The sequence below is a fragment of the Somniosus microcephalus genome, chromosome 19, assembly GCF_052327205.1.
Source record: "Somniosus microcephalus isolate GS21.2 chromosome 19, FLI_Smic_1.0, whole genome shotgun sequence".
In the NCBI taxonomy this organism is placed as follows: Eukaryota; Metazoa; Chordata; class Chondrichthyes; order Squaliformes; family Somniosidae; genus Somniosus; species Somniosus microcephalus.
The window spans coordinates 82,068,618-82,095,047 of NC_141005.1; the positions used below are offsets into that span (position 1 = coordinate 82,068,618).

General features: G+C 56.1%; 1 protein-coding gene across 1 annotated transcript in view; it reads left to right on the plus strand.

Moving 5' to 3' along the window:
* LOC147104957 (tRNA (32-2'-O)-methyltransferase regulator THADA) overlaps positions 1–26,430 on the plus strand; it is a 194,390-nt gene that overhangs the window by 35,037 nt on the left and 132,923 nt on the right. The window contains 5 exon segments of the mRNA XM_085962123.1: positions 15,861–15,981; positions 18,951–19,099; positions 21,356–21,443; positions 22,121–22,257; positions 25,934–26,131. Coding sequence (XP_085818249.1) covers positions 15,861–15,981; positions 18,951–19,099; positions 21,356–21,443; positions 22,121–22,257; positions 25,934–26,131 — 693 coding nt within the window.

The window sequence follows — 26,430 nt, forward strand, 5'->3', positions numbered from 1 at the left end:
GGGTCAGTGTGTGTGGGGGGGGTCAGTGTGTGTGGGGGGGGTCAGTGTGTGTGGGGGGGGTCAGTGTGTGTGGGGGGGTCAGTGTGTGTGGGGGGGTCAGTGTGTGTGGGGGGGGGTCTGTGTGTGTGTGTGGGGGGGGTCAGTGTGGGGGGGGGTCAGTGTGTGTGTGGGGGGGGTCAGTGTGTGTGGGGGGTCAGTGTGTGTGGGGGGGTCAGTGTGTGGGGGGGGGGTCTGTGTGGGGGGGGGGGTCAGTGTGTGTGTGGGGGGGTCAGTGTGTGTGTGTGGGGGGGGTCAGTGTGTGTGTGGGGGGGTCAGTGTGTGTGGGGGGGTCTGTGTGTGTGTGTGGGGGGGTCAGTGTGTGGGGGGGTCAGTGTGTGGGGGGGGTCAGTGTGTGGGGGGGTCAGTGTGTGTGTGGGGGGGGTCAGTGTGTGTGTGGGGGGGTCAGTGTGTGTGGGGGGGGTCTGTGTGTGTGTGTGGGGGGGTCAGTGTGTGGGGGGGGTCAGTGTGTGGGGGGGGGGTCAGTGTGTGTGGGGGGGTCAGTGTGTGTGGGGGGGGTCAGTGTGTGTGGGGGGGGTCAGTGTGTGTGGGGGGGGTCTGTGTGTGTGGGGGGGGTCAGTGTGTGTGTGGGGGGGTCAGTGTGTGTGGGGGGGGTCAGTGTGTGTGTGTGGGGGGGTCAGTGTGTGGGGGGGGTCAGTGTGTGTGGGGGGGTCAGTGTGTGTGGGGGGGTCAGTGTGTGTGGGGGGGTCAGTGTGTGGGGGGGGGGTCAGTGTGTGTGGGGGGGTCAGTGTGTGTGGGGGGGGTCAGTGTGTGTGGGGGGGGTCAGTGTGTGTGTGGGGGGGTCAGTGTGTGTGGGGGGGGTCAGTGTGTGTGTGGGGGGGGTCAGTGTGTGGGGGGGGTCAGTGTGTGTGGGGGGGGGTCAGTGTGTGTGGGGGGGGTCAGTGTGTGTGGGGGGGGTCAGTGTGTGTGGGGGGGGTCAGTGTGTGTGGGGGGGTCAGTGTGTGTGGGGGGGGTCTGTGTGTGTGGGGGGGGTCAGTGTGTGTGTGGGGGGGGTCAGTGTGTGTGGGGGGGTCAGTGTGTGTGTGTGGGGGGGTCAGTGTGTGGGGGGGGTCAGTGTGTGTGGGGGGGGTCAGTGTGTGTGGGGGGGTCAGTGTGTGTGGGGGGGGTCAGTGTGTGGGGGGGGGTCTGTGTGTGTGGGGGGGGTCAGTGTGTGTGGGGGGGGTCAGTGTGTGTGTGTGGGGGGGGTCAGTGTGTGTGTGTGGGGGGGTCAGTGTGTGTGTGGGGGGGTCAGTGTGTGTGGGGGGGGTCAGTGTGTGTGGGGGGGTCAGTGTGTGGGGGGGGTCAGTGTGTGGGGGGGGTCTGTGTGTGTGGGGGGGGTCAGTGTGTGTGGGGGGGGTCAGTGTGTGTGGGGGGGGTCAGTGTGTGGGGGGGGTCAGTGTGTGTGGGGGGGGTCAGTGTGTGTGGGGGGGGTCAGTGTGTGTGGGGGGGGTCAGTGTGTGCGGGTGGGTCAGTGTGGGGGGGGTCAGTGTGTGTGCGGGGGGGTCAGTGTGGGGGGGTCAGTGTGTGCGGGGGGGGTCAGTGTGTGGGGGGGGTCAGTGTGTGTGGGGGGGTCAGTGTGCGGGGGGGGGTCAGTGTGTGCGGGGGGGGTCAGTGTGTGCGGGGGGGGTCAGTGTGTGGGGGGGGGTCAGTGTGTGTGGGGGGGGTCAGTGTGTGCGGGTGGGTCAGTGTGGGGGGGGTCAGTGTGTGTGCGGGGGGGTCAGTGTGGGGGGGTCAGTGTGTGCGGGGGGGGTCAGTGTGTGGGGGGGGTCAGTGTGTGTGGGGGGGTCAGTGTGCGGGGGGGGTCAGTGTGTGCGGGGGGGGTCAGTGTGTGGGGGGGGTCAGTGTGTGGGGGGGTCAGTGTGTGTGGGGGGGGTCAGTGTGTGGGGGGGGTCAGTGTGTGGGGGGGGTCAGTGTGTGGGGGGGGTCAGTGTATGTGTGGGGGGGGTCACTGTGTGTGGGGGGGCTGTGTTTGTGGGGGGGGTCAGTGTGAGTGTGGGGGGGGTCAGTGTGTGTGCGGGGGGGTCAGTGTGTGCGGGGGGGATCAGTGTGCGGGGGGGGTCAGTGTGTGCGGGGGAGGTCAGTGTGTTTGTGGGGGGGGTCAGTGTGGGGGGGGGTCAGTGTGCGGGGGGGGGTCAGTGTGTGCGGGGGGGGGTCAGTGTGTTTGTGGGGGGGGTCAGTGTGGGGGGGGGTCAGTGTGTGCGGGGGGGTCAGTGTGCGGGGGGGGTCAGTGTGTGCGGGGGGGGTCAGTGTGTTTGTGGGGGGGGTCAGTGTGTGGGGGGGGGTCAGTGTGTGTGGGGGGGTCAGTGTGTGGGGGGTGTCAGTGTGTGGGGGGGTGTCAGTGTGTGGGGGGGTGTCAGTGTGTGGGGGGGCTGTGTTTGTGGGGGGGTCAGTGTGTGTGGGGGGGTCAGTGTGTGTGTGTGGGGGGGGTCAGTGTGGGTGGGGGGTGGTCAGTGTGGGTGGGGGGGGTCAGTGTGTGTGGGGGGGGGATCAGTGTGTGGGGGGGGTCAGTGTGTGTGGGGGGGGTCAGTGTGTGTGGGGGGGGTCAGTGTGTGGGAGGGGGTCAGTGTGGGGGGGTCACGGTGTGTGGGGGGGGTCAGTGTGTGGGGGGGTCAGTGTGTGTGTGGGGGGGTCAGTGTGTGTGTGGGGGGGTCAGTGTGTGTGTGGGGGGGTCAGGGTGTGTTTGGGGGGGTCACTGTGTGGGGGGGTCAGGGGGTGTGTGTGTGGGGGGTCTGTGTGTGGGGGGGGTCAGTGTGTGGGGGGGTCAGTATGTGGGGGGGGTCAGTGTGTGTGTGGGGGGGTCAGTGTGTGTGTGGGGGGGTCAGTGTGTGGGGGGTGTCAGGGTGTGTGTGGGGGGGGTCAGTGTGGGGGGGGTCAGTGTGTGTGGGGGGGTCAGTGTGTGTGGGGGGGGTCAGAGTGTGGGGGGGGGTGTCAGTGTGTGTGGGGGGGGTCAGTGTGTGTGGGGGGGGTCAGTGTGTGTGTGGGGGGGGTCAGTGTGTGTGGGGGGGGTCAGTGTGTGTGGGGGGGGTCAGTGTGTGTGTGGGGGGGGTCAGTGTGTGTGGGGGGGGTCAGTGTGTGTGGGGGGGGTCAGTGTGTGTGGGGGGTGTCAGAGTGTGGGGGGTGTCAGTGTGTGTGGGGGGGATCAGTGTGTGTGTGGGGTGGTCAGTGTGTGTGGGGGGGCGGTCAGTGTGTGTGTGGAGGATTGTGGTGTATGTAACCTGTTCCACCTTAAGAGAACTACCTTAAGAGATGTACTACTTTCTCTTGGCTGCTGTATACTGTAATACTGTAATACCGGTGGTGACCACACCGGTATATAAGTGTTGTGCAAGGATTTGCTGGGCAGTTCAGCCCTGACCTTCGAATAGTAAAAGACGTGTTAAACGTTATTCTTGTTGTCTGTGTCCAGTGATTGATCCTAAACCTAACTGGAACATACAGACTCAACAGGGGGGTCAGTGTGTGTGGGGGGGGTCAGTGTGTGTGTACAATACTAACAATAACCAGCCCCAGGACAGTGACAGGGTAACACAAAGAATTCGACCCAACGCAATCGTCGCTAAGCAAAAGGAAAAATATCTGACATATTGGGCAGAAACAACAAAAACCCAAAGCAAACTCAATTGCTACTTGGCCCTAAACAGACAATACAACATAGCTGATTACCTGACCATGGTAAAGGATAACAAACTGAGAAGAACCTTGACAAGGTACAGACTTAGCGAACATAGCCTAGCGATCGAAAAAGGCAGACACAGGCAGACCAGGTTGCCAAGAGAGGACAGGATATGCTCGCACTGCAGTCAGGGAGTGGTGGAGACAGAGATGCACTTCCTCACAGCTTGTGGAAAATATCAGGGCATCAGGGAGAATTTCTACCAAAAATTCTCACAAATATGCCCTGATTTCAGAAATCTGAATGACAACCAAAAACTCCCATTCCTACTGGGAGAGGAGAGAAGCTGTATAACACTGGCGGCACGCTATGTTACAGCTTGCCATGAACAGAGAGCCAACCAGTAAACTAAGAAAAGAATATATATAAACAATGCGAATGTATATTTATACACTCAGGGATATACCTGTTTATACACTGTATGAATAGAACTGCGTTTATGTGGTAAACCATAAATGTATTTTGATGCTTTGGCAACATAAGATGTAACTTATCATGCCAATAAAGCGATTTGAATTGTGAATTGTGAAATTGTGTGTGTGGGGGGGGGTCAGTGTGTGTGGGGGGGGTAAGTGTGTGTGGGGGGGGTCAGTGTGTGGGTGGGGTCAGTGCGTGTGTGGGATGGGGTCAGTGTGTGTGGGGGGGGTCAGTGTGTGTGTGGGGGGGGTCAGTGTGTGTGTGGGGGCGGTCAGTGTGTGTGCGGGGCGGTCAGTGTGTGGGGGGGTCAGTGTGTGTGTGTGGGGGGGTCAGTGTGTGGGGGGGTCAGTGTGTGTGTGTGGGGGGGTCAGTGTGTGTGTGGGGGGGCTCAGTGTGTGTGTGTGTGGGGGGGTTCAGTGTGTGTGTGTGTGGGGGGGGGGTCAGTGTGTGTGTGTGGGGGGGTCAGTGTGTGTGGGGGGGTCAGTGTGTGTGGGGGGGTCAGTGTGGGGGGCGTCAGTGTGTCGGGGGGGTCAGTGTGTGTGTGGGATGGGGTCAGTGTGTGTGGGGGGGTCAGTGTGTGTGTGGGGGGGGTCAGTGTGTGTGGGGGGGGGGTCAGTGTGTGTGTGGGGGGGGTCAGTGTGTGGGGGGGGTCAGTGTGTGTGTGGGGGGGGTGATGCGCTATCAATTACTCATAAAAGACTGAGAGTTAAGAGAGTAACTAAAGGCTTTTATTAACAAAAGAATGAAGGTCTGCCTCGAGTGGTCGACCGGTCCAGAATACAAAGGGGCTGGGGAGCAGTCACCTTCATACTAGGACTTGTGGGAGGAGTCAGCCGAGGCATGTCCAGGCATGTACATAGTGGAATACAAACAGTGGTTTACCACATTCACCCCTTGTTTAAAATTGAGTCCGGCGGGGTGAAGTGTATTAAAAGTTAGTGTATTGGAGTCTCTCCGGAGGTCTTGTCTGCCGCTGTGATCGGCGTGGCGACGGCAGGGGTAGTGGAGCTTCCGGCGTCGAGTCCCGCGTAGGCTGTGGCACAGGCGTGTCGTCCTCGTAGATGTCGAGCGGGTCGCTGGGCCCAGGCCTGCCGTCTGCTGGGGCTGGATATCGGATCGTGGGGGGGGGGTGGTAGTGAGTAGTGGGTTACTGCGGCCCCCGAGGGTGCAAGGTCTCTTATGGAGACTGTGTCCTCCCGCCCGTCCGGGTATGCAATGTAAGCATACTGGGGGTTGGCGTGGAGGAGGGTCGACCCTCTCGACCAGGGGGTCCGTTTTATGGGTCCTCACGTGCCTTCTCAGTAGGACCGGCCCTGGGGACGTCAGCCATGGCGGGTAGCGATGTCCCCGATGTGGACTTCCTTGGGAAGACAAACATTTTCTCATGAGGGGTGGCGTTAGTGGCAGTGCAGAGCAGTGACCGAATAGAGTGGAGCGCATCGGGGAGCACATCCTGCCAGCGGGAGGTTGGAAAGCCCCTAGACTTTAAGGCTAGCAGGGCGGCCTTCCAAACTGTCGCATTTTCTCTTTCCACCTGTCCGTTCCCCCGGGGGTTGTAACTGGTGGTCCTGCTTGTGGCAATACCCCTAGTTAGCAGGTACTGACGGAGTTCGTCACTCATAAACGATGAGCCCCGGTCGCTATGGATATAGCTGGGGAAACCGAACAGGGTGAAGAGGTCGTTCAGACATTTAATGACCGTGGCACTGGTCATGTCCGGGCAGGGGATGGCGAACGGGAAACGGGAGTACTCATCAATAATATTGAGGAAGTACACATTGCGGTCGGAGGAGGGGAGAGGCCCTTTAAAATCAACGCTCAGGCGCTCGAAGGGGCGAGTGGCTTTTATCAGGTGGGCCCTGTCTGGTCTATAAAAGTGCGGTTTGCACTCAGCGCAGACTTGGCAGTTCCTGGTCATGGTCCTGACCTCCTCAATAGAGTAAGGGCAGGTTGCGGGCCTTGATGAAGTGGAAGAACCTGGTGACCCCCGGGTGGCAGAGGTCATTGTGGAGGGCCCGCAGTCTATCGATCTGCGCGCTGGCGCAGGTGCCACGCGATAGCGCATCCGGGGGTTCATTGAGCTTCCCGGGCCGGTACAAGATCTCGTAATTGTAGGTGGAAAGTTCGATTCTCCACCTCAAGATCTTGTCATTTTTGATTTTGCCCCTCTGCTTGTTGTTAAACATGAAAGCAACTGAACGTTGGTCAGTGAGCAGGGTAAATCGTTTTCCGGCCAGGTAGTGCCTCCAATGACGCACAGCCTCCACAATCGCCTGGGCCTCCTTCTCAACAGCGGAGTGTCTGGTCTCCGGGCCTTGGAGGGTTCGTGAAAAGAAGGCCACGGGTCTCCCCGCCTGATTGAGGGTAGCGGCCAGGGCAAAGTCGGACGCGTCGCTTTCCACCTGGAAGGGGATGGATTCGTCCACTGCGTGCATGGTGGCTTTGGCAATGTCTTCCTTGATACGGTGGAAGGCTAAGCGGGCCTCTGCCGTCAAGGGAAAAGAGGTGGACTTGATCAGCGGATGGGCCTTGTCCGCATAGTAGGGGACCCACTGGGCATAATAGGAGAAAAACCCTAGGCACCTCTTCAGGGCCTTGAGGCAGTGGGGCAGTGGGAGTTCCATAAGGGGACGCATCCGGTCGGGGTCGGGGCCGATGACTCCGTGTTCCACAACACAGCCAAGGATGGCGAGGCGGTTTGTGCGGAATATGCACTTCTCCTTGTTATATGTCAGGTTCAGGAGTTGGGCGGTGCGGAGGAATTTTTCGAGGTTTGCGTCATGGTCCTGCAAGTCACGGCCGCAGATGGTCACATTGTCCAGATATGGGAAAGTGGCCTGCAACGCATTTTGATCTACCATCCGGTCCATCTCCCTTTGGAAGACGCCAAAGGGAACCCTAAGGAAGTGATAGAGGCGGCCGTTTGCCTCAAAGGCAGTATACTGGCGGTCCTCAGGGCGGATAGGGAGCTGGTGGTACGCTGATTTCAGGTCAATGGTCGAGAAGACGCGGTACTGCGCGATCTGGTTGACCATATCAGCTATGCGGGGGGGAGTGGGTAGGCGTCCAGCAGGGTGTAGCGATTTATTGTCTGGCTATAGTCGATGACCAGGCGCTGCTTCTCGCCGGTCTCAATGACCACAACCTGGGCTCGCCAGGGGCTGGTGCTGCCCTCAATAATCCCTTCCTTCAGGAGCCGCTCCACTTCGGTTTTAATGAAAACCCTGTCCCCGGCACTGTATCGCCTGCTCTTTGTGGCGATGGGCTTACAGTCGGGGGGTGTGAGGTTAGCAAACAGTCGGTGGGGGGGTGACTCTGAGTGTGGAGAGGTTGCACCTGGTGCGCGGCGGGCAATTTGGGAGCAGCTGGCTGCGGACTGTGAGTGGGGGTAGGGGTCCACCGTACGCCATCGTAACACTTTTAAGGTGGCACTGAAAATCTAACCCCAGCAGGACGGCAGCGCAGAGGTCGAGCAGGACCAGAAGTTTAAAATGATCGTACACGGTCCCGTCTACTACGAGTGTCACTACGCAGTAGCCGCCGATGTCCGCCGACTGGGACTCGGAGGCCATAGAAATCCGCTGGTGCGCAGGCAGGACTGGGAGAGAGCAACGCCGCACCGTGTCGGGGTGGATGAAGCTCTCCGTGCTCCCAGAGTCAAAAAGGCAGGTTGTATCGTGGCCATTTGCCTTAATGTCCATTGTGGAACTGGCCAGCTGGTGCGGTCTCGCTTGGTCCAGTGTAACGGATGCCAGCGTAGGGGTCGGTGTGTCGCTGCGGGTATCAGATGAGGCGGTGTTGGGGGCATGCTGCGTTCCAGCTGTCGTCCAAGATGGCGGCGTCCATGATCCCCATGTGGCTGGAGGCGTCCAAAATGGCTGCTGTACCGGTGGTTCGCACATGGCCGGGGAGGCCCAAGATGGCGGCCCGCATGGCCCACACGCGGCGCTGCTGGGGTTCGGGGTGGCTTTGGCCCTGCAGACGTTAGCGTAGTGTCCCTTCTTCCCGCAGCCCGAGCAGATCGCGTTTTTCGCCGGGCAGCGCGCTCTGGGGTGTTTTGCCTGGCCACAGAAGTAGCATTTCTGGCCTTGGGGCACTGCTGTCTGGCCTTGGGACACTGCTGCGGTAGTTGGGCCGTTGCTGGGGTGTGGCTGGGGTGGCACGGCGCTATGAGGCGGTCCTACCGTGTCCCAGGCTGTCATTCCCCGCGGCGTCCACGGTGCAGAGGAGTAGGCATCCATGCCCCGGTAGGCTGCATCCAATGATAGTGCGAGTTCAGAGGCCTTGTTGAGGTCGAGGTCACTCTGCTCCAACAGTCGCTGTCGGGTGTAATTGGATCTGTGGCCCGCTACAAAAGCGTCCCGGATAAGTTCCTCTGTGTACACGGCGACCTTTACATCCTTACAACCACAGGCCCGGCCAAGCACAGACAGTGCCTGAAGGTATTCCACGGTCGATTCCCCAGGTTGTTGTTTACGACTCCCCAGAAGGTGCCTGGCGTACACTTCGTTCACTGGGCGCGTGTACTGGTCCTTGAGGAGCTTGATAGCGTCCGCGTACGAGGTCGCGTCTTGGATGACCGAGTACACTCGGTGGTTCACTTTGGAGGTCAGGACATCCAGTTTGTCCTCGTCCGATTTGATTGCTGCGGAGGCGGTCAGGAATTTTTTGAAACACTTAAGCCAGTGAGTAAACTTGGTGGATGAGTCCGCCTCCCTATGATCTAAGTCCAGGCATGCTGGTGTGAGGATCTTCTCCATTATAAAAATTTTGTTAATAAAATTGATGCGCTATCAATTACTCATAAAAGACTGAGAGTTAAGAGAGTAACTAAAGGCTTTTATTAACAAAAGAATGAAGGTCTGCCTCGAGTGGTCGACCGGTCCAGAATACAAAGGGGCTGGGGAGCAGTCACCTTTATACTAGGACTTGTGGGAGGAGTCAGCCGAGGCATGTCCAGGCATGTACACAGTGGAATACAAACAGTGGTTTACCACAGGGGGTCAGTGTGTGGGGGGGTCAGTGTGTGGGGGGGGGTCAGTGTGTGTGGGGGGGGTCAGTGTGTGTGGGGGGGTCAGTGTGTGTGGGGGGCGTCTGTGTGTGGGGGGCGTCTGTGTGTGGGGGGGGCAGTGTGTGTGTGTGGGGGGGTCAGAGTGTGTGGGGGGGTCAGAGTGTGTGGGGGGGTCAGAGTGTGTGGGGGGGGTCAGAGTGTGTGGGGGGGGTCTGTGTGTGGGGAGGGGTCAGTGTGTGTGCGGGGCGGTCAGTGTGTGGGGAGGGGTCAGTGTGTGTGCGGGGCGGTCAGTGTGTGGGGGGGTCAGTGTGTGTGTGGGGGGGTCAGTGTGTGTGTGGGGGAGGTCAGTGTGTGTGGGGGGGGTCTGTGTGTGGGGGGGGTCAGTGTGTGTGGGGGGGGGTCAGTGTGTGTGGGGGGGGCCAGTGAGTGTGGGGGGGGCCAGTGTGTGTGGGGGGGGCCAGTGTGTGTGGGGGGGGCCAGTGTGTGTGGGGGGGGGGCCAGTGTGTGTGGGGGTGGGTCAGTGTGTGTGGGGGGGGGCAGTGTGTAGGGGGGGGCCAGTGTGTGTGGAGGGGGGGGCAGTGTGTGTGGGGGGGGGGCAGTGTGTGTGGGGGGGGCCAGTGCATGTGTGTGGGGGGGTCATTGTGTGTGGGGGGGTCAGTGTGTGTGTGGGGGGGGTCTGTGTGTGTGGGGGGGGTCAGTGTGTGGGGGGGGTCAGTGAGTGTGGGGGGGGTCAGTGAGTGTGGGGGGGGGTCAGTGAGTGTGGGGGGGGTCAGTGAGTGTGGGGGGGGGTCAGTGAGTGTGGGGGGGTCAGTGTGTGTGGGGGGAGGTCAGTGTGTGTGGGGGGGGTCAGTGAGTGTGGGGGGGGGTCAGTGTGTGTGTGGGGGAGGTCAGTGTGTGTGGGGGCGGTCAGTGAGTGTGGGGGGGGTCAGTCTGTGTGTGGGGGAGGTCAGTGTGTGTGGGGGCGGTCAGTGAGTGTGGGGGGGGTCAGTCTGTGTGTGGGGGAGGTCAGTGTGTGTGGGGGCGGTCAGTGAGTGTGGGGGGGAGGTCAGTGTGTGTGGGGGGGGGTCAGTGTGTGTGGGGGGGGTCAGTGTGTGTGGGGGGGGTCAGTGTGTGTGTGGGGGGGTCAGTGTGTGTGTGGGGGGGTCAGTGTGTGTGGGGGGGGTCAGTGTGGGTGGGGGGGGTCAGTGTGGGTGGGGGGGTCTGTACATTGTCAATGGTAGGTTCATAGGAGACCTCCTAGGAAGATCGACCTACTGCTCACCTCTTGGCTGCAGCACAGTAGACTATATGATTACAGACTTGGACCCATCCTCTTTCAGAGCATTCACAGTCAAACCACAAACAACACTGTCAGATCACAGCCAAATTACTATGTTTCTCAAAAAGACAGAAACAAACAACATAGAAACACAACCCAGTAAACTGTACAACACCAAAAAATCGTACAGATGGGCCAAAAATGACACGGAAAAATACCAGAAAACAATTAGCAATGCATCAACTCAAGCTCTCTTAGACACCTTTCTGGATAACATATACACTCACAATAAAGAAGGCGTAAACCGGGCAGTTAGTAAACTAAACAATATTTTTGATAATTTGGCAACAAATGCAAACTTGAAAGCTCGCAAGAACAAACCCAAAACAAAAAACTATGAAAAATGGTTTGACCGAGATTGCCATAACATGAGGAAAAAACTTAGAAAACTATCAAACCAAAAACACAGACATCCAGAAAACGAGGAATTACGCCTTACTTATTGTCAGACGCTAACACAATACAGAAACACACTCAGGACCAAAAAAGAGCAATTTATTAAGAATACACTCAGCTCCATGGAGGAATCCATTGAGTCGAATTGTTTCTGGGACAACTTGAAAACACTACACAAAAAACAACACGACGATTTGTCCATTCAAAATGGGGACACATGGGTAAACCACTTTGAAAAATTATACCAGAAAAACACACTAAGACCAGAGCAACACCAAATACGCAAAAAACTAGAAAAGCTTGAAATGGCCATAAAAGATAACCAAAACCCGCTAGACGCCATAATAACAGAAAAAGAACTTCTTGAAAAACTCAAGGACCTGCGACCAGGAAAAGCTTGCGGGACAGACGGCATACTAAACGAGATGATTAAACACGCAGACGACAAACTGAAACTGGCTATCCTAAAACTCTTCAACTTGGTTCTGAGTGTCGGTTATTTCCCTGACATCTGGAACAAAGGACTCATAACACCCATATACAAAAGTGGGGACAAAATCGACCCAAACAACTATCGAGGCATCTGTGTAAACAGTAACCTGGGGAAGGTATTCTGTAGCATCATAAACAAAAGACTTATAAACTTCCTTGAAGAGCACAATGTCTTGAGTAAAAGCCAAATTGGATTCCTGCCAAACTATAGAACATCCGATCATATCTTCACCCTACAGACCCTAATTGACAAACACGTTCACCATAACAAAAGCAAAATCTACGTATGCTTTGTAGATTTCCAGAAGGCTTTCGACTCCATCTGGCATGACGGTTTATTCCTGAAACTTATCGAAAGCGGGGGTAGGAGGGAAAACATATGATGTAATTAAATCAATGTATGCAAATAATAAATGTGCAGTTAAAATTGGAGACAAACAAACAAAATACTTCCCACAGGGGCGGGGGGTGACGCAGGGCTCGCCAATCTCACCGACACTCTTTAATATTTACATTAATGGATTGGCAAAACTACTTGAACAATCTACAGCACCCGGCCTCACCCTATATGAATCCAAGGTTAAATTCCTCCTCTATGCCGACGACCTGGTTCTGCTGTCACCAACTAAGGAGGGTCTACAGCAGAACCTGGACCTGCTGGAGTCGTACTGCCAGACTTGGGCCCTGACAATAAATCCCCAAAAAACCAAAGTCCTTGTGTTCCAGCAAAGATCCAAACAACATGGACCCACAATAAATTTCACAGTAGGAACAACCAAAATTGAACAAACCACTCACTACACATACTTGGGCTTAAAAATCAGTTCTACGGGAAACTTCAAACTGGCTGTGAATGAACTGAAAGAGAAAGCAAGAAGGGCTTTCTATGCCATCAAAAAATCAATCCAAATAGAAATCCCAATTAGCATTTGGCTCAAAATTTTCAAATCAGTAATTGAACCAATTGCACTCTATGGCAGTGAGGTCTGGGGACCACTAACACAACAAGATTTTGCAAAATGGGACAAACACCCAATTGAGATCCTACATGCGGAATTCTGTAAAAGTATCCTCCGGACTCAAAGGAAAACAGTAAACAACGCATGCAGGGCGGAACTAGGCCAATACCCATTAATAATCACTATCCAAAAAAGAGCCACCAAATTTTGGAATCACCTACAAATGAGCAACCCCCAATGCTATCACTACGACGCCCTGAAATGCCAAGAGCTGACCATAAAGAAGAATACCCTCAGTCAACTAGTCCTGGGACTCAATAAAGTAACTAATAACAATACTAACAATAACCAGTCCCAGGACAGTGACAGGGTAACACAAAGAATTCGACCCAACACAATCGTCGCTAAGCAAAAGGAAAAATATCTGTCATATTGGGCAGAAACAACAAAAACCCAAAGCAAACTCAATTGCTACTTGGCCCTAAACAGACAATACAACATAGCTGATTACCTGACCATGGTAAAGGATAACAAACTGAGAAGAACCTTGACAAGGTACAGACTTAGCGAACATAGCCTAGCGATCGAAAAAGGCAGACACAGGCAGACCAGGCTGCCAAGAGAAGACAGGATATGCTCTCACTGCAGTCAGGGAGTAGTTGAGACAGAGATGCACTTCCTCACAGCCTGTGGAAAATATCAGGGCATCAGAGAGAATTTCTACCAAAAATTCTCACAAATATGCCCTGAATTCAGAAATCTGACTGACAACCAAAAACTCCCATTCCTACTGGGGGAGGAGAGAAGCTGTGTAACACTGGCGGCACACTATGTTACAGCTTGCCATGAACAGAGGGACAACCAGTAAACTAAGACAAGAATATATATAAACAAGGCGAATGTATATTTATAAACTCAGGGATATACCTGTTTATACACTGTATGAATGGAACCGCGTTTATGTGTTCAACCATAAATGTATTTTGATGCTTTGGCAACATAAGATGTACCTTATCATGCCAATAAAGCGATTTGTATTGTATTGTATTGTGTGTGGTGGGGGCGTCAGTGTGTGTGTGGGGGGGGTCAGTGTGTGTGGGGGGGGTCACTGTGTGGGGGGTCAGTGTGTGTGGGGGGGGTCAGTGTGTGTGGGGGGGTCAGTGTGTGGGGGGGGTCAGTGTGTGTGGGGGGGTGTGTGTGGGGGGGTCAGTGTGTGTGGGGGGTCAGTGTGGGATGGGGTCAGTGTGTGGGGGGGGTCAGTGTGTGGGTGGGTCAGTGTGTGTGCGGGGGGGGCAGTGTGTGCGGGAGGGGCAGTGTGTGCGGGAGGGTCAGTGTGTGCGGGGGGGGCAGTGTGTGCGGGAGGGTCAGTGTGTGTGCGGGGGGTCAGTGTGTGTGCGGGGTGTCAGTGTGTGGGGGTGGTCAGTGTGTGTGTGGGGGGGGTCAGTGTGTGTGTGGGGGGGTCAGTGTGTGTGCGGGGGGTCAGTGTGTGTGCGGGGTGTCAGTGTGTGGGGGGGGTCAGTGAGTGTGTGGGGGGGGTCAGTGTGTGTGGGGGGGGTCAGTGTGTGGGGGTGGTCAGTGTGTGGGGGGGTCAGTGTGGGATGGGGTCAGTGTGTGTGTGGGGGGGTCAGTGTGGGATGGGGTCAGTGTGTGTGCGGGGGGGGTCAGTGTGTGTGTGGGGGGTCAGTGTGTGTGTGGGGGGTCAGTGTGTGTGGGGGGTGTCAGTGTGTGAGGGGGTCAGTGTGTGAGGGGGTCAGTGTGTGTGGGGGGGGTCAGTGTGTGTGTGGGGGGGTCAGTGTGGGATGGGGTCAGTGTGTGTGCGGGGGGGGTCAGTGTGTGTGTGGGGGGTCAGTGTGTGTGGGGGGGGTCAGTGTGTGTGGGGGTGTCAGTGTGTGAGGGGGTCAGTGTGTGTGGGGGGGGTCAGTGTGTGTGGGGGGGTCAGTGTGTGTGTGGGGGGGGTCAGTGTGTGTGTGGGGGGGTCAGTGTGTGTGTGGGGGGTCAGTGTGTGTGTGGGGTGTCAGTGTGTGAGGGGGTCAGTGTGTGTGGGGGGGGTCAGTGTGTGTGGGGGGGGTCAGTGTGGGGGGTGGTCAGTGAGTGTGTGGGGGGGTCAGTGTGTGTGGGGGGGGTCAGTGTGTGTGTGTGGGGGGTCAGTGTGTGTGGGGGAGTCAGTGTGTGTGGGGGGGTCAGTGTGTGTGGGGGGGTCAGTGTGGGGGGGTCAGTGTGTGTGTGGGGGGTCAGTGTGTGTGTGGGGGGGTCAGTGTGTGTGGGGGGGGTCAGTGTGTGTGGGGGGGTCAGTGTGTGTGTGTGGGGGGTCAGTGTGTGTGGGGGGGGTCAGTGTGTGTGGGGGGGGTCAGTGTGTGTGGGGGGGTCAGTGTGTGTGGGGGGGTCAGTGTGTGTGGGGGGGTCAGTGTGTGTGGGGGGGTCAGTGTGTGTGGGGGGGGGGTCAGTGTGTGGGGGGGTCAGTGTGTGTGGGGGGGTCAGTGTGTGTGTGTGTGGGGGGGGTCAGTGTGTGTGGGGGGGGTCAGTGTGCTGTGTGTGGGGTGGGTCAGTGTGTGTGGTGGGGGGGGTCAGTGTGTGTGGGGGGGGTCAGTGTGTGTGGGGGGTCAGTGTGTGGGGGGGTCCAGTGTGTGTGTGGGTGTGTGGGGGGGGTCAGTGTGTGTGTGTGTGGGGGGGGTCAGTGTGTGTGGGGGGGGTCAGTGTGTGTGGGGGGGGTCAGTGTGTGTGGGGGGGTCAGTGTGTGTGGGGGGGGTCAGTGTGTGTGGGGGGTCAGTGTGTGTGGGGGGGTCAGTGTGTGTGGGGGGGGTCAGTGTGAGGGGGTCAGTGTGTGGGGGGGGTCAGTGTGTGTGGGGGGGGTCAGTGTGTGTGTGTGGGGGGGGTCAGTGTGTGTGGGGGGGGTCAGTGTGTGTGGGGGGGTCAGTGTGTGTGGGGGGGGTCAGTGTGTGTGGGGGGGTCAGTGTGTGTGGGGGGGGGTCAGTGTGTGTGGGGGGGGTCAGTGTGTGTGTGTGGGGGGGGTCAGTGTGTGTGGGGGGGGTCAGTGTGTGTGTGTGTGGGGTGGGGTCAGTGTGTGTGGGGGGGGTCAGTGTGTGTGGGGGGGTCAGTGTGTGTGGGGGGGGTCAGTGTGTGTGGGGGGGTCAGTGTGTGTGGGGGGGGTCAGTGTGGGGGGTGTCAGTGTGTGTGGGGGGGTCAGTGTGTGTGGGGGGGGTCAGTGTGTGTGGGGGGGGTCAGTGTGTGTGGGGGGGGTCAGTGTGAGGGGGTCAGTGTGTGGGGGGGGTCAGTGTGTGTGGGGGGGGTCAGTGTGTGTGGGGGGGGTCAGTGTGTGTGGGGGGGTCAGTGTGTGTGGGGGGGGTCAGTGTGTGTGGGGGGGGTCAGTGTGTGTGGGGGGGGTCAGTGTGTGTGGGGGGGGTCAGTGTGTGTGGGGGGGGGTCTGTGTGTGGGGGGGGTCAGTGTGTGTGGGGGGGGTCAGTGTGGGGGGGGGTCAGTGTGTGTGGGGGGGGTCAGTGTGTGCGGGGGGGGTCAGTGTGAGCTTTCACTGGCTCTAACTGGTGGTGTTTGTTGTTGCAGAGCTCACACATCGATAGCCGACTGCTGGCCGGTACAGCACTGGTGAAGCTGATCAACACCGCCCCCCAGCCACAGCTCGGGGCAATGGCAGCACTCCATGCCATACAACTGACACAGGAAGGTCGGAAACACTTGCAGATTCTCACGCCTTTGTTGTTTGGTGAAACCAGTCACACAATAAGTACATATGAGGGAGGTTGTTTCACCAATCCAGCTCACCCTTCCCTGCAATTCTCCTACGCTGAGTTTTTGATCCCACTCCCCTACTCTTGACTCATTCCAGACCCTGGTCACTTAGAGGGAAATTTGCAGAGCTAGTGGGAAAGAGCAGGGGAGGGGGGACTAGTTGGATAGTTCTTTCAAAGAGCTGGCACAGGCACGATGGGCCGAATGGACGACTCCTGTGCTGTATGATTCTATGATTCTGTTTCCTGACAGCGGTCTGGGATATGCCGTCTGCTCTTGTCCTACAGTTATGGTTTAACATCAGATAGTGACTCAGGATTAACCTTTCCCATTTGGAATACATTCTTACTCCAGGAATGGGACCTGACACAAGTGGCTTGTGAGTTCACTGTGGACTGGGAGAGTGTGAAAGGACAGTGTGTGACCCACTGTGCCGGAGTGTGAAAGGACAGTGTGTGACCCACTGTCCCGGAGTGTGAAAGGACAGTGTGTGACCCACTGTCCCGGAGTGTGAAAGGACGGTGTCTGACCCACTGTCCCAGAGTGTGAAAGGACAGTGTGTGACCCACTGTCCCAGAGTGTGAAAGGACAGTGTGTGACCCACAGTCGAGTGTGAAAGGACAGTGTGTGACCCACTGTCCCAGATTGTGAAAGGACAGTGTGTGACCCACTGTCCCAGAGTGTGAAAGGACAGCGTCTGACCCACTGTCCCAGAGTGTGAAAGGACAGTGTGTGACCCACAGTCCCAGAGTGTGAAAGGACAGTGTGTGACCCACTGTCCCAGAGTGTGAAAGGACAGCGTCTGACCCACTGTCCCAGAGTGTGAAAGGACAGTGTGTGACCCACTGTCCCGGAGTGTGAAAGGACAGCGTGTGACCCACCGTCCCGGAGTGTGAAAGGACAGTGTGTGCCCCACTGTCCCAGAGTGTGAAAGGACAGTGTGTGCCCCACTGTCCCGGAGTGTGAAAGGACAGTGTGTGACCCACTGTCCCAGAGTGTGAAAGGACAGAGTGTGACCCACTGTCCCAGAGTGTGAAAGGACAGTGTGTGCCCCACTGTCCCAGAGTGTGAAAGGACAGTGTGTGCCCCACTGTCCCAGAGTGTGAATGGACAGTGTGTGACCCACTGTCCCAGAGTGTGAAAGGACAGTGTGTGACCCGCAGTCCTAGAGTGTGAAAGGACAGTGTGTGACCCGCTGTCCCAGAGTGTGAAAGGACAGTGTGTGACCCACTGTCCCAGAGTGTGAAAGGACAGTGTCTGCCCCACTGTCCCAGAGTGTGAAAGGACAGTGTGTGACCCGCTGTCCCAGAGTGTGAAAGGACAGTGTGTGACCCACTGTCCCAGAGCGTGAAAGGACGGTGTGTGACCCACTGTCCCAGAGTGTGAAAGGACAGTGTGTGACCCACTGTCTCCGAGGTGTGGAGGAAGGGTTGTGGGGGGGGATGGTGTTGATGGTGTAGGGGGGGGTTGATGGGGTGGGGCTTTGATGTGGTGGGGGGTTGATGGCGGGTTGACGGTGTGGCGGGGGTTGATTGGGTGGGGAGGTTTTGATGGGGTGGGGAGTTGATGGGGTGGGGGGGTTTTGATGGGGTGGGGGGGTTTTGATGGGGTGGGGGGGTTTTGATGGGGTGAGGGGTTTTGATGGGGTGGGCAGTTGATGGGGTGGGGGGTTTTGATAGGGTGGGGGGTTGATGGGGTGGGGAGTTGATGGGGTGGGGGGGTTTTGATGGGGTGGGGAGTTGATGGGGTGGGGGGGGTTTGATGGGGTGGGGAGTTGATGGGGTGGGGGGCATTGATGGGGTGGGGAGTTGATGGGGTGGGGGGGTTTGATGGGGTGGGGAGTTGATGGGGTGGGGGGGTTTGATGGGGTGGGGAGTTGATGGGGTGGGGAGTTGATGGGGTGGGGGTTTTGATGGGGTGGGGAGTTGATGGGTTGGAGGGTTTGATGGGGTGGGGGTTTTGATGGGGTGGGCAGTTGATGGGGTGGGCAGTTGATGGGGTGGGCAGTTGATGGGGTGGGGAGTTGATGGGGTGGGGAGTTGATGGGGTTGGGGGGTTTGATGGGGTGGGGGGGGTTTGATGGGGTGGGGGGGTTTGATGGGGTGGGGCGTTGATGGGGTGGGGCGTTGATGGGGTGGGGAGTTGATGGGGTGGGGAGTTGATGGGGTGGGGGGGTTTGATGGGGTGGGGGGGGTTTGATGGGGTGGGGGGGTTTGATGGGGTGGGGCGTTGATGGGGTGGGGCGTTGATGGGGTGGGGCGTTGATGGGGTGGGGAGTTGATGGGGTGGGGGGGGTTTGATGGGGTGGGGGGGGTTTGATGTGGTGGGGGGGTTTGATTGGGTGGGGAGTTGATGGGGTGGGGCGTTGATGGGGTGGGGCGTTGATGGGGTGGGGAGTTGATGGGGTGGGGCGTTGATGGGGGGGGTTTGATGGGGTGGGGCGTTGATGGGGTGGGGAGTTGATGGGGTGGGGAGTTGATGGGGTGGGGGGGTTTGATGGGGTGGGGAGTTGATGGGGTGGGGCGTTGATGGGGTGGGGGGTTGATGGGGTGGGGCGTTGATGGGGTGGGGAGTTGATGGGGTGGGGCGTTGATGGGGTGGGGAGTTGATGGGGTGGGGGGGGTTTGATGGGGTGGGGGGGGTTTGATGTGGTGGGGGGGGTTTGATGGGGTGGGGAGTTGATGGGGTGGGGCGTTGATGGGGTGGGGGGGTTTGATGGGGTGGGGCGTTGATGGGGTGGGGAGTTGATGGGGTGGGGAGTTGATGGGGTGGGGGGGGTTTGATGGGGTGGGGGGGCTTTTGATGGGGTGGGGGGTTGATGGGGTGGGGTGGGTTGATGGGGTTGCCGTTACTCCTAGTTCCCGGCGCTCGGCTGTAATCTGCTCTCTTTCTGTGCTGCCCTAGAGGTTGAAGACATGACCGTGGGAGAGCTGACAGTCACAGTGCCAGCGATGGCGAGCGATGGATTGGGGAGCTTGCTGGTGTGTCGGGGCCTGGTGACCTGCAGTAAAGAGGAGCTGCTGGTGTGTCGACTGCCAGGCTTCCACAGTGAGGTAAAGTACAGAGACTGCTGCAGATTCCACATTCGCTCATTTCAGCCATGGTTATGATAGAGGAGGAGGAGTAATCGTGTGTCGTCTTACTTTGAAATTACTCCTCAAATCAAGAGGATTCACAATATTGAATGCCTGATGTCACACATTTATTAAGCTTCCAGGAATTAAACATACACTTAACAGCAGTACCCCCCTGTACTTACAACAAACCATGTGTGTACGGCCGCACCATGCTTATGTTACTGGTCGAGTAATCCCGAGGCCTGGACCGATAAGCTAAGATGTCAGTTCAAATCCCACCATACCTAGCTAGGGTGACCATATTTTCTAAACCGAATCCGGGGACACACAGGTTGGGAGCACAGCAAAGTAGCCAGGCTGGAAAATGTAGGTTGCGCAGCGTAGCGAGGCAAACCTTTTAGCAGCCGATATTTTAACAGTTGCACAAAAACACTACAAATGCAAAGCAAATGTGCACATAATTACCGTGGACGTGACGGGGGGTTAGATACAGAGTAAAGCTCCCTCTACACTGTCCCATCAAACACTCCCAGGGCAGCTACAGCACGGGTTAGATACAGAGTAAAGCTCTCTCTACACTGTCCCATCAAACACTCCCAGGGCAGGTACAGCACAGGGTTAGATACAGAGTAAAGCTCCCTCTACACTGTCCCATCAAACACTCCCAGGGCAGGTACAGCACGGGTTAGATACAGAGTAAAGCTCCCTCTACACTGTCCCATCAAACACTCCCAGGGCAGCTACAGCACGGGTTAGATACAGAGTAAAGCTCCCTCTACACTGTCCCATCAAACACTCCCAGGGCAGCTACAGCACGGGTTAGATACAGAGTAAAGCTCTCTCTACACTGTCCCATCAAACACTCCCAGGGCAGGTACAGCACAGGGTTAGATACAGAGTAAAGCTCCCTCTACACTGTCCCATCAAACACTCCCAGAGCAGCTACAGCACGGGTTAGATACAGAGTAAAGCTCCCTCTACACTGTCCCATCAAACACTCCCAGGGCAGGTACAGCACAGGGTTAGATACAGAGTAAAGCTCCCTCTACACTGTCCCATCAAACACTCCCAGGGCAGGTACAGCACGGGTTAGATACAGAGTAAAGCTCCCTCTACACTGTCCCATCAAACACTCCCAGGGCAGCTACAGCACGGGTTAGATACAGAGTAAAGCTCCCTCTACACTGTCCCATCAAACACTCCCAGGGCAGCTACAGCACGGGTTAGATACAGAGTAAAGCTCTCTCTACACTGTCCCATCAAACACTCCCAGGGCAGGTACAGCACAGGGTTAGATACAGAGTAAAGCTCCCTCTACACTGTCCCATCAAACACTCCCAGAGCAGCTACAGCACGGGTTAGATACAGAGTAAAGCTCCCTCTACACTGTCCCATCAAACACTCCCAGGGCAGGTACATCACAGGTTAGATACAGAGTAAAGCTCCCTCTACACTGTCCCATCAAACACCCCCAGGGCAGGTACAGCACGGGTTAGATACAGAGTAAAGCTCCCTCTACACTGTCCCATCAAACACTCCCAGGGCAGGTACAGCACGGGATAGATACAGAGTAAAGCTCCTTCTACACTGTCCCATCAAACACTCCCAGGGCAGGTACAGCGTGGGAAAGATACAGAGTAAAGCTCCCTCTACACTGTCCCATCAAACACTCCCAGGGCAGGTACAGCACGGGTTAGATACAGAGTAAAGCTCCCTCTACACTGTCCCATCAAACACTCCCAGAGCAGGTACAGCGTGGGAAAGATACAGAGTAAAGCTCCCTCTATACTGTCCCATCAAACACTCCCAGGGCTGGTACAGCACGGGTTAGATACAGAGTAAAACTCCCTCTACACTGTCCCATCGAACACTCCCAGGACAGGTACAGCACGGGTTAGATACAGAGTAAAGCTCCCTCTACACTGTCCCATCAAACACTCCCAGGACAGGTACAGCACGGGTTAGATACAGAGTAAAGCTCCCTCTACACTGTCCCATCAAACACTCCCAGGGCAGGTACAGCACAGGGTTAGATACTGAGTAAAGCTCCCTCTACACTGTCCCATCAAACACTCCCAGGGCAGGTACAGCACGGGTTAGATACAGAGTAAAGCTCCCTCTACACTGTCCCATCAAACACTCCCAGAGCAGGTGTTGTCTCTCTGTGTCACGGTGTTATTTCCCCGTGCCGCTCTGTAATTGAATCTATGATGAGTATTTCTTTTTCCCCAGGCCTGTGTCTTGCTGGACCTGCTCTTTCCCGTTATATCCACTTACTGTGGGGAAGAAACAAACCAGATTCAATCTCGTGCCTTTCAAGGTAAACTTCTGAGCCTCAGTATAGCGCACTTCATGCCACTCACGTCTACTCACCGCCCACCCCCATGTACAATGTTCCCTGTGATCCCCAATGCCCTCTCCCCTCAACTGCACCCTCCCCGTGCCTCCCCACTGCCTGCTTCCCGTGCCTCTCCCCTGTACAGTGCTCCCTGTAACAGTGACATGATGATGACGTGGAGATGGTGTGACGGGTGACGGGGTGTGACCATGATGGTGACGGAGCGTGACGGTGACGTTGTGATGGGGTGACGGGGTGTGACGGTGACGTGGAGATGGTGTGACGGGGCGTGACTGTGACGGGGCATGACGTGGAGATGGGGTGACGGGGTGTGACGGTGACGTGTGACGGTGACGTGGAGATGGGGTGACGGGGTGTGACGGTGACGTGTGACGGTGACGTGTGACGGTGACGTGGAGATGGGGTGACGGGGTGTGACGGTGACGTGTGACGGTGACGTGGAGATGGGGTGACGGGGTGTGACGGTGACGTGGAGATGGGGTGACGGGGTGTGATGGTGACATGGAGATGGTGTGACAGGGATGACGGAGTGTGACGGTGACGTGGAGATCGGGTGACGGGGTGTGACGCTGACGGGGCGAAGGTGACTGAGCGTGAGAGTGACGGACGGGGCGTGACGGTGTTCTGCTTGATTTCAGTGCTGTCTCTCTGCCTGAAGTTCACGAAGGAGAATATTGCCAAGATCTGGAGGCTGCGTGGTGGCAGGCTGCTGGACCAACACTCGACTTTCACTGCCCAGTTATTGGAGCTGATGTGGAACCGGACCGAGAGCCCCGTGAGTAAACCTGTGGGACGGTGAAGGGAGTCGACAAGGAGGGGACAGGGAGGGATGGAGAGGGGACGCAGAGGGGAGGGGAATGGATCGGGAGTGCAGTGAGTGGGGCACATACTATCTGATGGAGCTGGAGCTGCCCTAATGTAAGGTGGAGGAATCCCAGCACCAACGGACGCGGTGTCAGGCCGATACGGACTGACTGCTCGTGTACTCAACTTTGGGACCTGATTTCAAATCCAGTGATTCAAGTCTCCTCCATCTGATGCCTGTGACAGTCCTGCGTGAAAAGAGATTTGCAGCCTTTTTCTAAAGTTAATTCCTGGGATGTGGGCGTCACTGGCCAGGCCAGCATTTATTGCCCAGCCCTAGCTGCCCTCGAGAAGGTGGTGATGGGCCGCCTTCTTGAACCGCTGCAGTCCATGTGCTGAAGGTGCTCCCGCAGTGCTGCTTGTTAGTCTTTGTCCCAGTTTTGATACAACTGAGTGGCTTGTTATGGCACATTGGTGTGGGACTGGAGTCACATACAAAGAAAGAAAGAACTTGCATTTATATAGCACCTTTCATGGCCAAATACAGGAAACTTTGTGATATCCAGCACCGACGGGACCGGCGTGTTGCCAATCTATCAAAACTGCCGGACATACAAAGTTAATGTTGAAGCATACAGAGGTTTTCATCTCCGTATCTGACAACAAACACTGTTGCTTAGCAACAGCTTCTAAAGAGTCGGCTGCAGCTGCAAGCGTCTCTAGCTGAAGCTGTTGCTATAGCTACAGACCTTGCAGTGCCTGACTGGGGAAAAAAAAAGAACGAGATCTAAAAAAACTTATAGAAAACGGCTCCTGATTTTTGCCGTTAGGTCGAGTATTCCGGACATACAACCTCCGGATAAACCAAAGTTTCCTGGAATCCTAATATTAGAGCTTGGCCGTTCAGGAGTTCTTGTTAGGTAAGAATATTAAGGGACATGGAACTAATGCGGGTAAATGGAGTTGAGGTACAGATCAGCCGTGATCGAACTGAATGGCAGAGCAGGCTCGAGGGGCTTAATGGCCTCCTCCTGTTCCTAATTTTCCTATGTTACTCTGTATCTAGCCCATGCTGCACCTGCCCTGGGAGTGTTTGATGGGACAGTGTAGAGGGAGCTTTACTCTTTATCTAACCTGTGCTGTACCTGTCCTAGGAGTGTTTGATGGGACAGTGCAGAGGGAGCTTTACTCTGTATCTAACCCGTGCTGTACCTGCCCTGGGAGTGTTTGATGGGACAGTATAGAGGGAGCTTTACTCTGTATCTAGCCCGTGCTGTACCTGCCCTAGGAGTGTTTGATGGGACAGTGCAGAGGGAGCTTTACTCTGTATCTAACCCGTGCTGTACCTGCCCTGGGAGTGTTTGATGGGACAGTATAGAGGGAGCTTTACTCTGTATCTAACCCATGATGTACCTGCCCCGGGAGTGTTTGATGGGACAGTGTAGAGGGAGCTTTACTCTATCCAACCTGTGCTGTACCTGTCCTGGGAGTGTTTGATGGAGCAGTACAGAGGGAGCTTTAGTCTGTATCTAACGCGTGCTGTAGCTGCCCTGGGAGTGTTTGATGGGACAATGTCGAGGGAGCATTACTCTGTATCTAACCCATACTGTACCTGTCCTGGGAGTGTTTGATAGGACAGTATAGAGGGAGCTTTACTCTGTATCTAACACATGATGTAGCTGCCCCAGGAGTGTTTGATGGGACAGTGTAGAGGGAGCTTTGCTCTGTATCTAACCTGTGCAATATCTGCCCTGGGAGTGTTTGATGGGACAGTGTAGAGGGAGATTTACTCTGTATCTAAACCGTTTTGTACCTATCCTGGGAGTGTTTGATGGGACACTATAGAGGGAGCTTTACTCTGTATCTAATACATGCCATACCTGTCCTGGGAGTGTTTGATGGTACAGTGTAGAGGGAGCTTTAGACTGTATCGAACCCCATTCTGTATCTGCCCTGGGAGTGTTTGATGGGACAGTGTAGAGGGAGCTTTACTCTGTATCTAAACCGTGCTGTCCCTGCCCTCGGAGTGTTTGATGGGACAGTGTAGAGGGAGATTTACTCTGTATCTAAACCGTGTTGTACCTATCCTGGGAGTGTTTGATGGGACAGTATAGAGGGAGCTTTGCTCTGTATCTAACACATGCCGTACCTGTCCTGGGAGTGTTTGTTGGGACAGTGTAGAGGGAGCTTTACTGTGTATCTAACCCATGATGTACCTGCCCTGGGAGTGTTTGATGGGAACTTTACTCTGTATCTAACCTATGCTGCAACTGTCCTGGGAGTGTTTGATGGGACAGTGTAGAGGGAGCTTTCCTCTGTATGTAACCTGTGCTGTATCTGTCCTGGGAGTGTTTGATGGGACAGTATAGAGGGAACTTTACTCTGTATCTAACCCGTGCTGTACCTGCCCTGGGAGTGTTTGATGGGTCAGTGCAGAGGGAGCTTTACTCTGTATCTAACCCATGCTGTACCTGCCCTGGGAGAGTTTGATGGGTCAGTGTAGTCTGGAGGTACGTAGGCAAGTTGTTGGTCCCTTACTGTTGCGCAGGATGAGCTGAGCCATCTCCTGAGTCATTTGCAGACGACACTAAACTAGGAGGGGGGGTGGGCTCAGAGGAAGAGACCAGGAAGCTCCAGAGCGATTTGGACAGACTGGGCGATTGGGCGGATAAATGGCAGATGCACTATAATGTGGACAAGTGCGAAGTTATCCACCTTGGGTGCAGGAACGGGAGGGCAAATTATTATTTAAATGGCAATAGATTGGGAGAGGGGGAAGTACAGAGAGACCTGGGTGTTCTTGTACACCAGTCACTGAAGGCGAGCATGCAGGTGCAACAGGCGGTCAAGAAGGCAAACGGTATGCTGGCCTTCATAGCAAAAGGGTTAGAATACAGGAACAGGGATACCTTGCTGCAGCTGTACAGGGCACTGGTGAGACCACACCTCGAGTACTGTGTACAGTTTTGGTCGCCTCATCTGAGGAAGGATGTTCTTGCCATGGAGGGGGTGCAGCGGCGATTCACCAGGCTGATACCAGGAATGGCGGGAATGACCTATGAGGAGAGACTATGTAGTTTAGGGATGTACACACTGGAGTTTAGAAGATTGAGAGGGGACCTCATAGAAGTGTATAAAATTCTGACAGGTCTAGACAGACTGGATGCAGAAGGAATGTTTCCCTTGGCGGGTGAGAACAGAACTAGAGGACATAATTTAAGGATAAGGGCTAAACCATTTAGGACAGAGATGAGGGGGAATTTCTTCACTCAGAGAGTGGTGAACCTGTGGAACTCATTGCCACAGAGGGCAGTGTATGCCAGCTCATTAAATATATTTAAGAGGGAATTAGATATATTTCTACGGGCAAAAGGGGTTAAGGGTTACGGAGAGAAGGCGGGGACGGGATACTGAATTAAAGGATCAGCCATGATCTCATTAAATGGCGGAGCAGGCACGAAGGGCCGAATGGCCTACTCCTGCTCCTATCTTCTATGTATCTATGTATCTATGTAGGAGCTTTGGGGTAGCTCGTGATGTTTGAGCACACACTGTGCCGTGCAGGGTCTTCGGAGTGTTGCTGAGGGTTTTGTTGTGTGTGTAGGGGATGTGTGAGTGATGCCTTGTGATGTGATTGTTCCCGGCAGGTGGAGGGTGTGCTGGAGTCTGTTAACTGTTCCTTCCGCCTGCTGTTGGACATTTACAGACTGGAGTGCAGCCACTTCGAGGACCCTCAACTGCCCTTCTACTCCTCCATCTTCCATCGCCTCAGAGCCCTCCCTTGGCAGGTGAAAGCCAAGTATTTCCTGCTCTCCTCTCTCGTCTCCTGCTTTGGAGCAAAGAAGGTTTGTGTCTGGTCGCTTGCTCACTCGTGCTTTTATACAGTGTTGTGAAACATTTCCAATCGGAGTGTAATGGCTCTGAACTGACGGCTCGCTATAAACCGACACCTCGTAAGCGTTGCAGTTGTTCAAATGGCACTGGTCCGGGAGCTCTCTGACTACAGGAGTCTCCGCCCCCCCCCCCAGTGAGATTGCTCATCACTGGACCCTTTTCTCCTGCTGTGAAGACTAGCTACAGGGGCCCCTCAACACTCAGCAGGTGAAAGCCATAATTAGCCCAGCCGCACATCCTGGCTCCACCC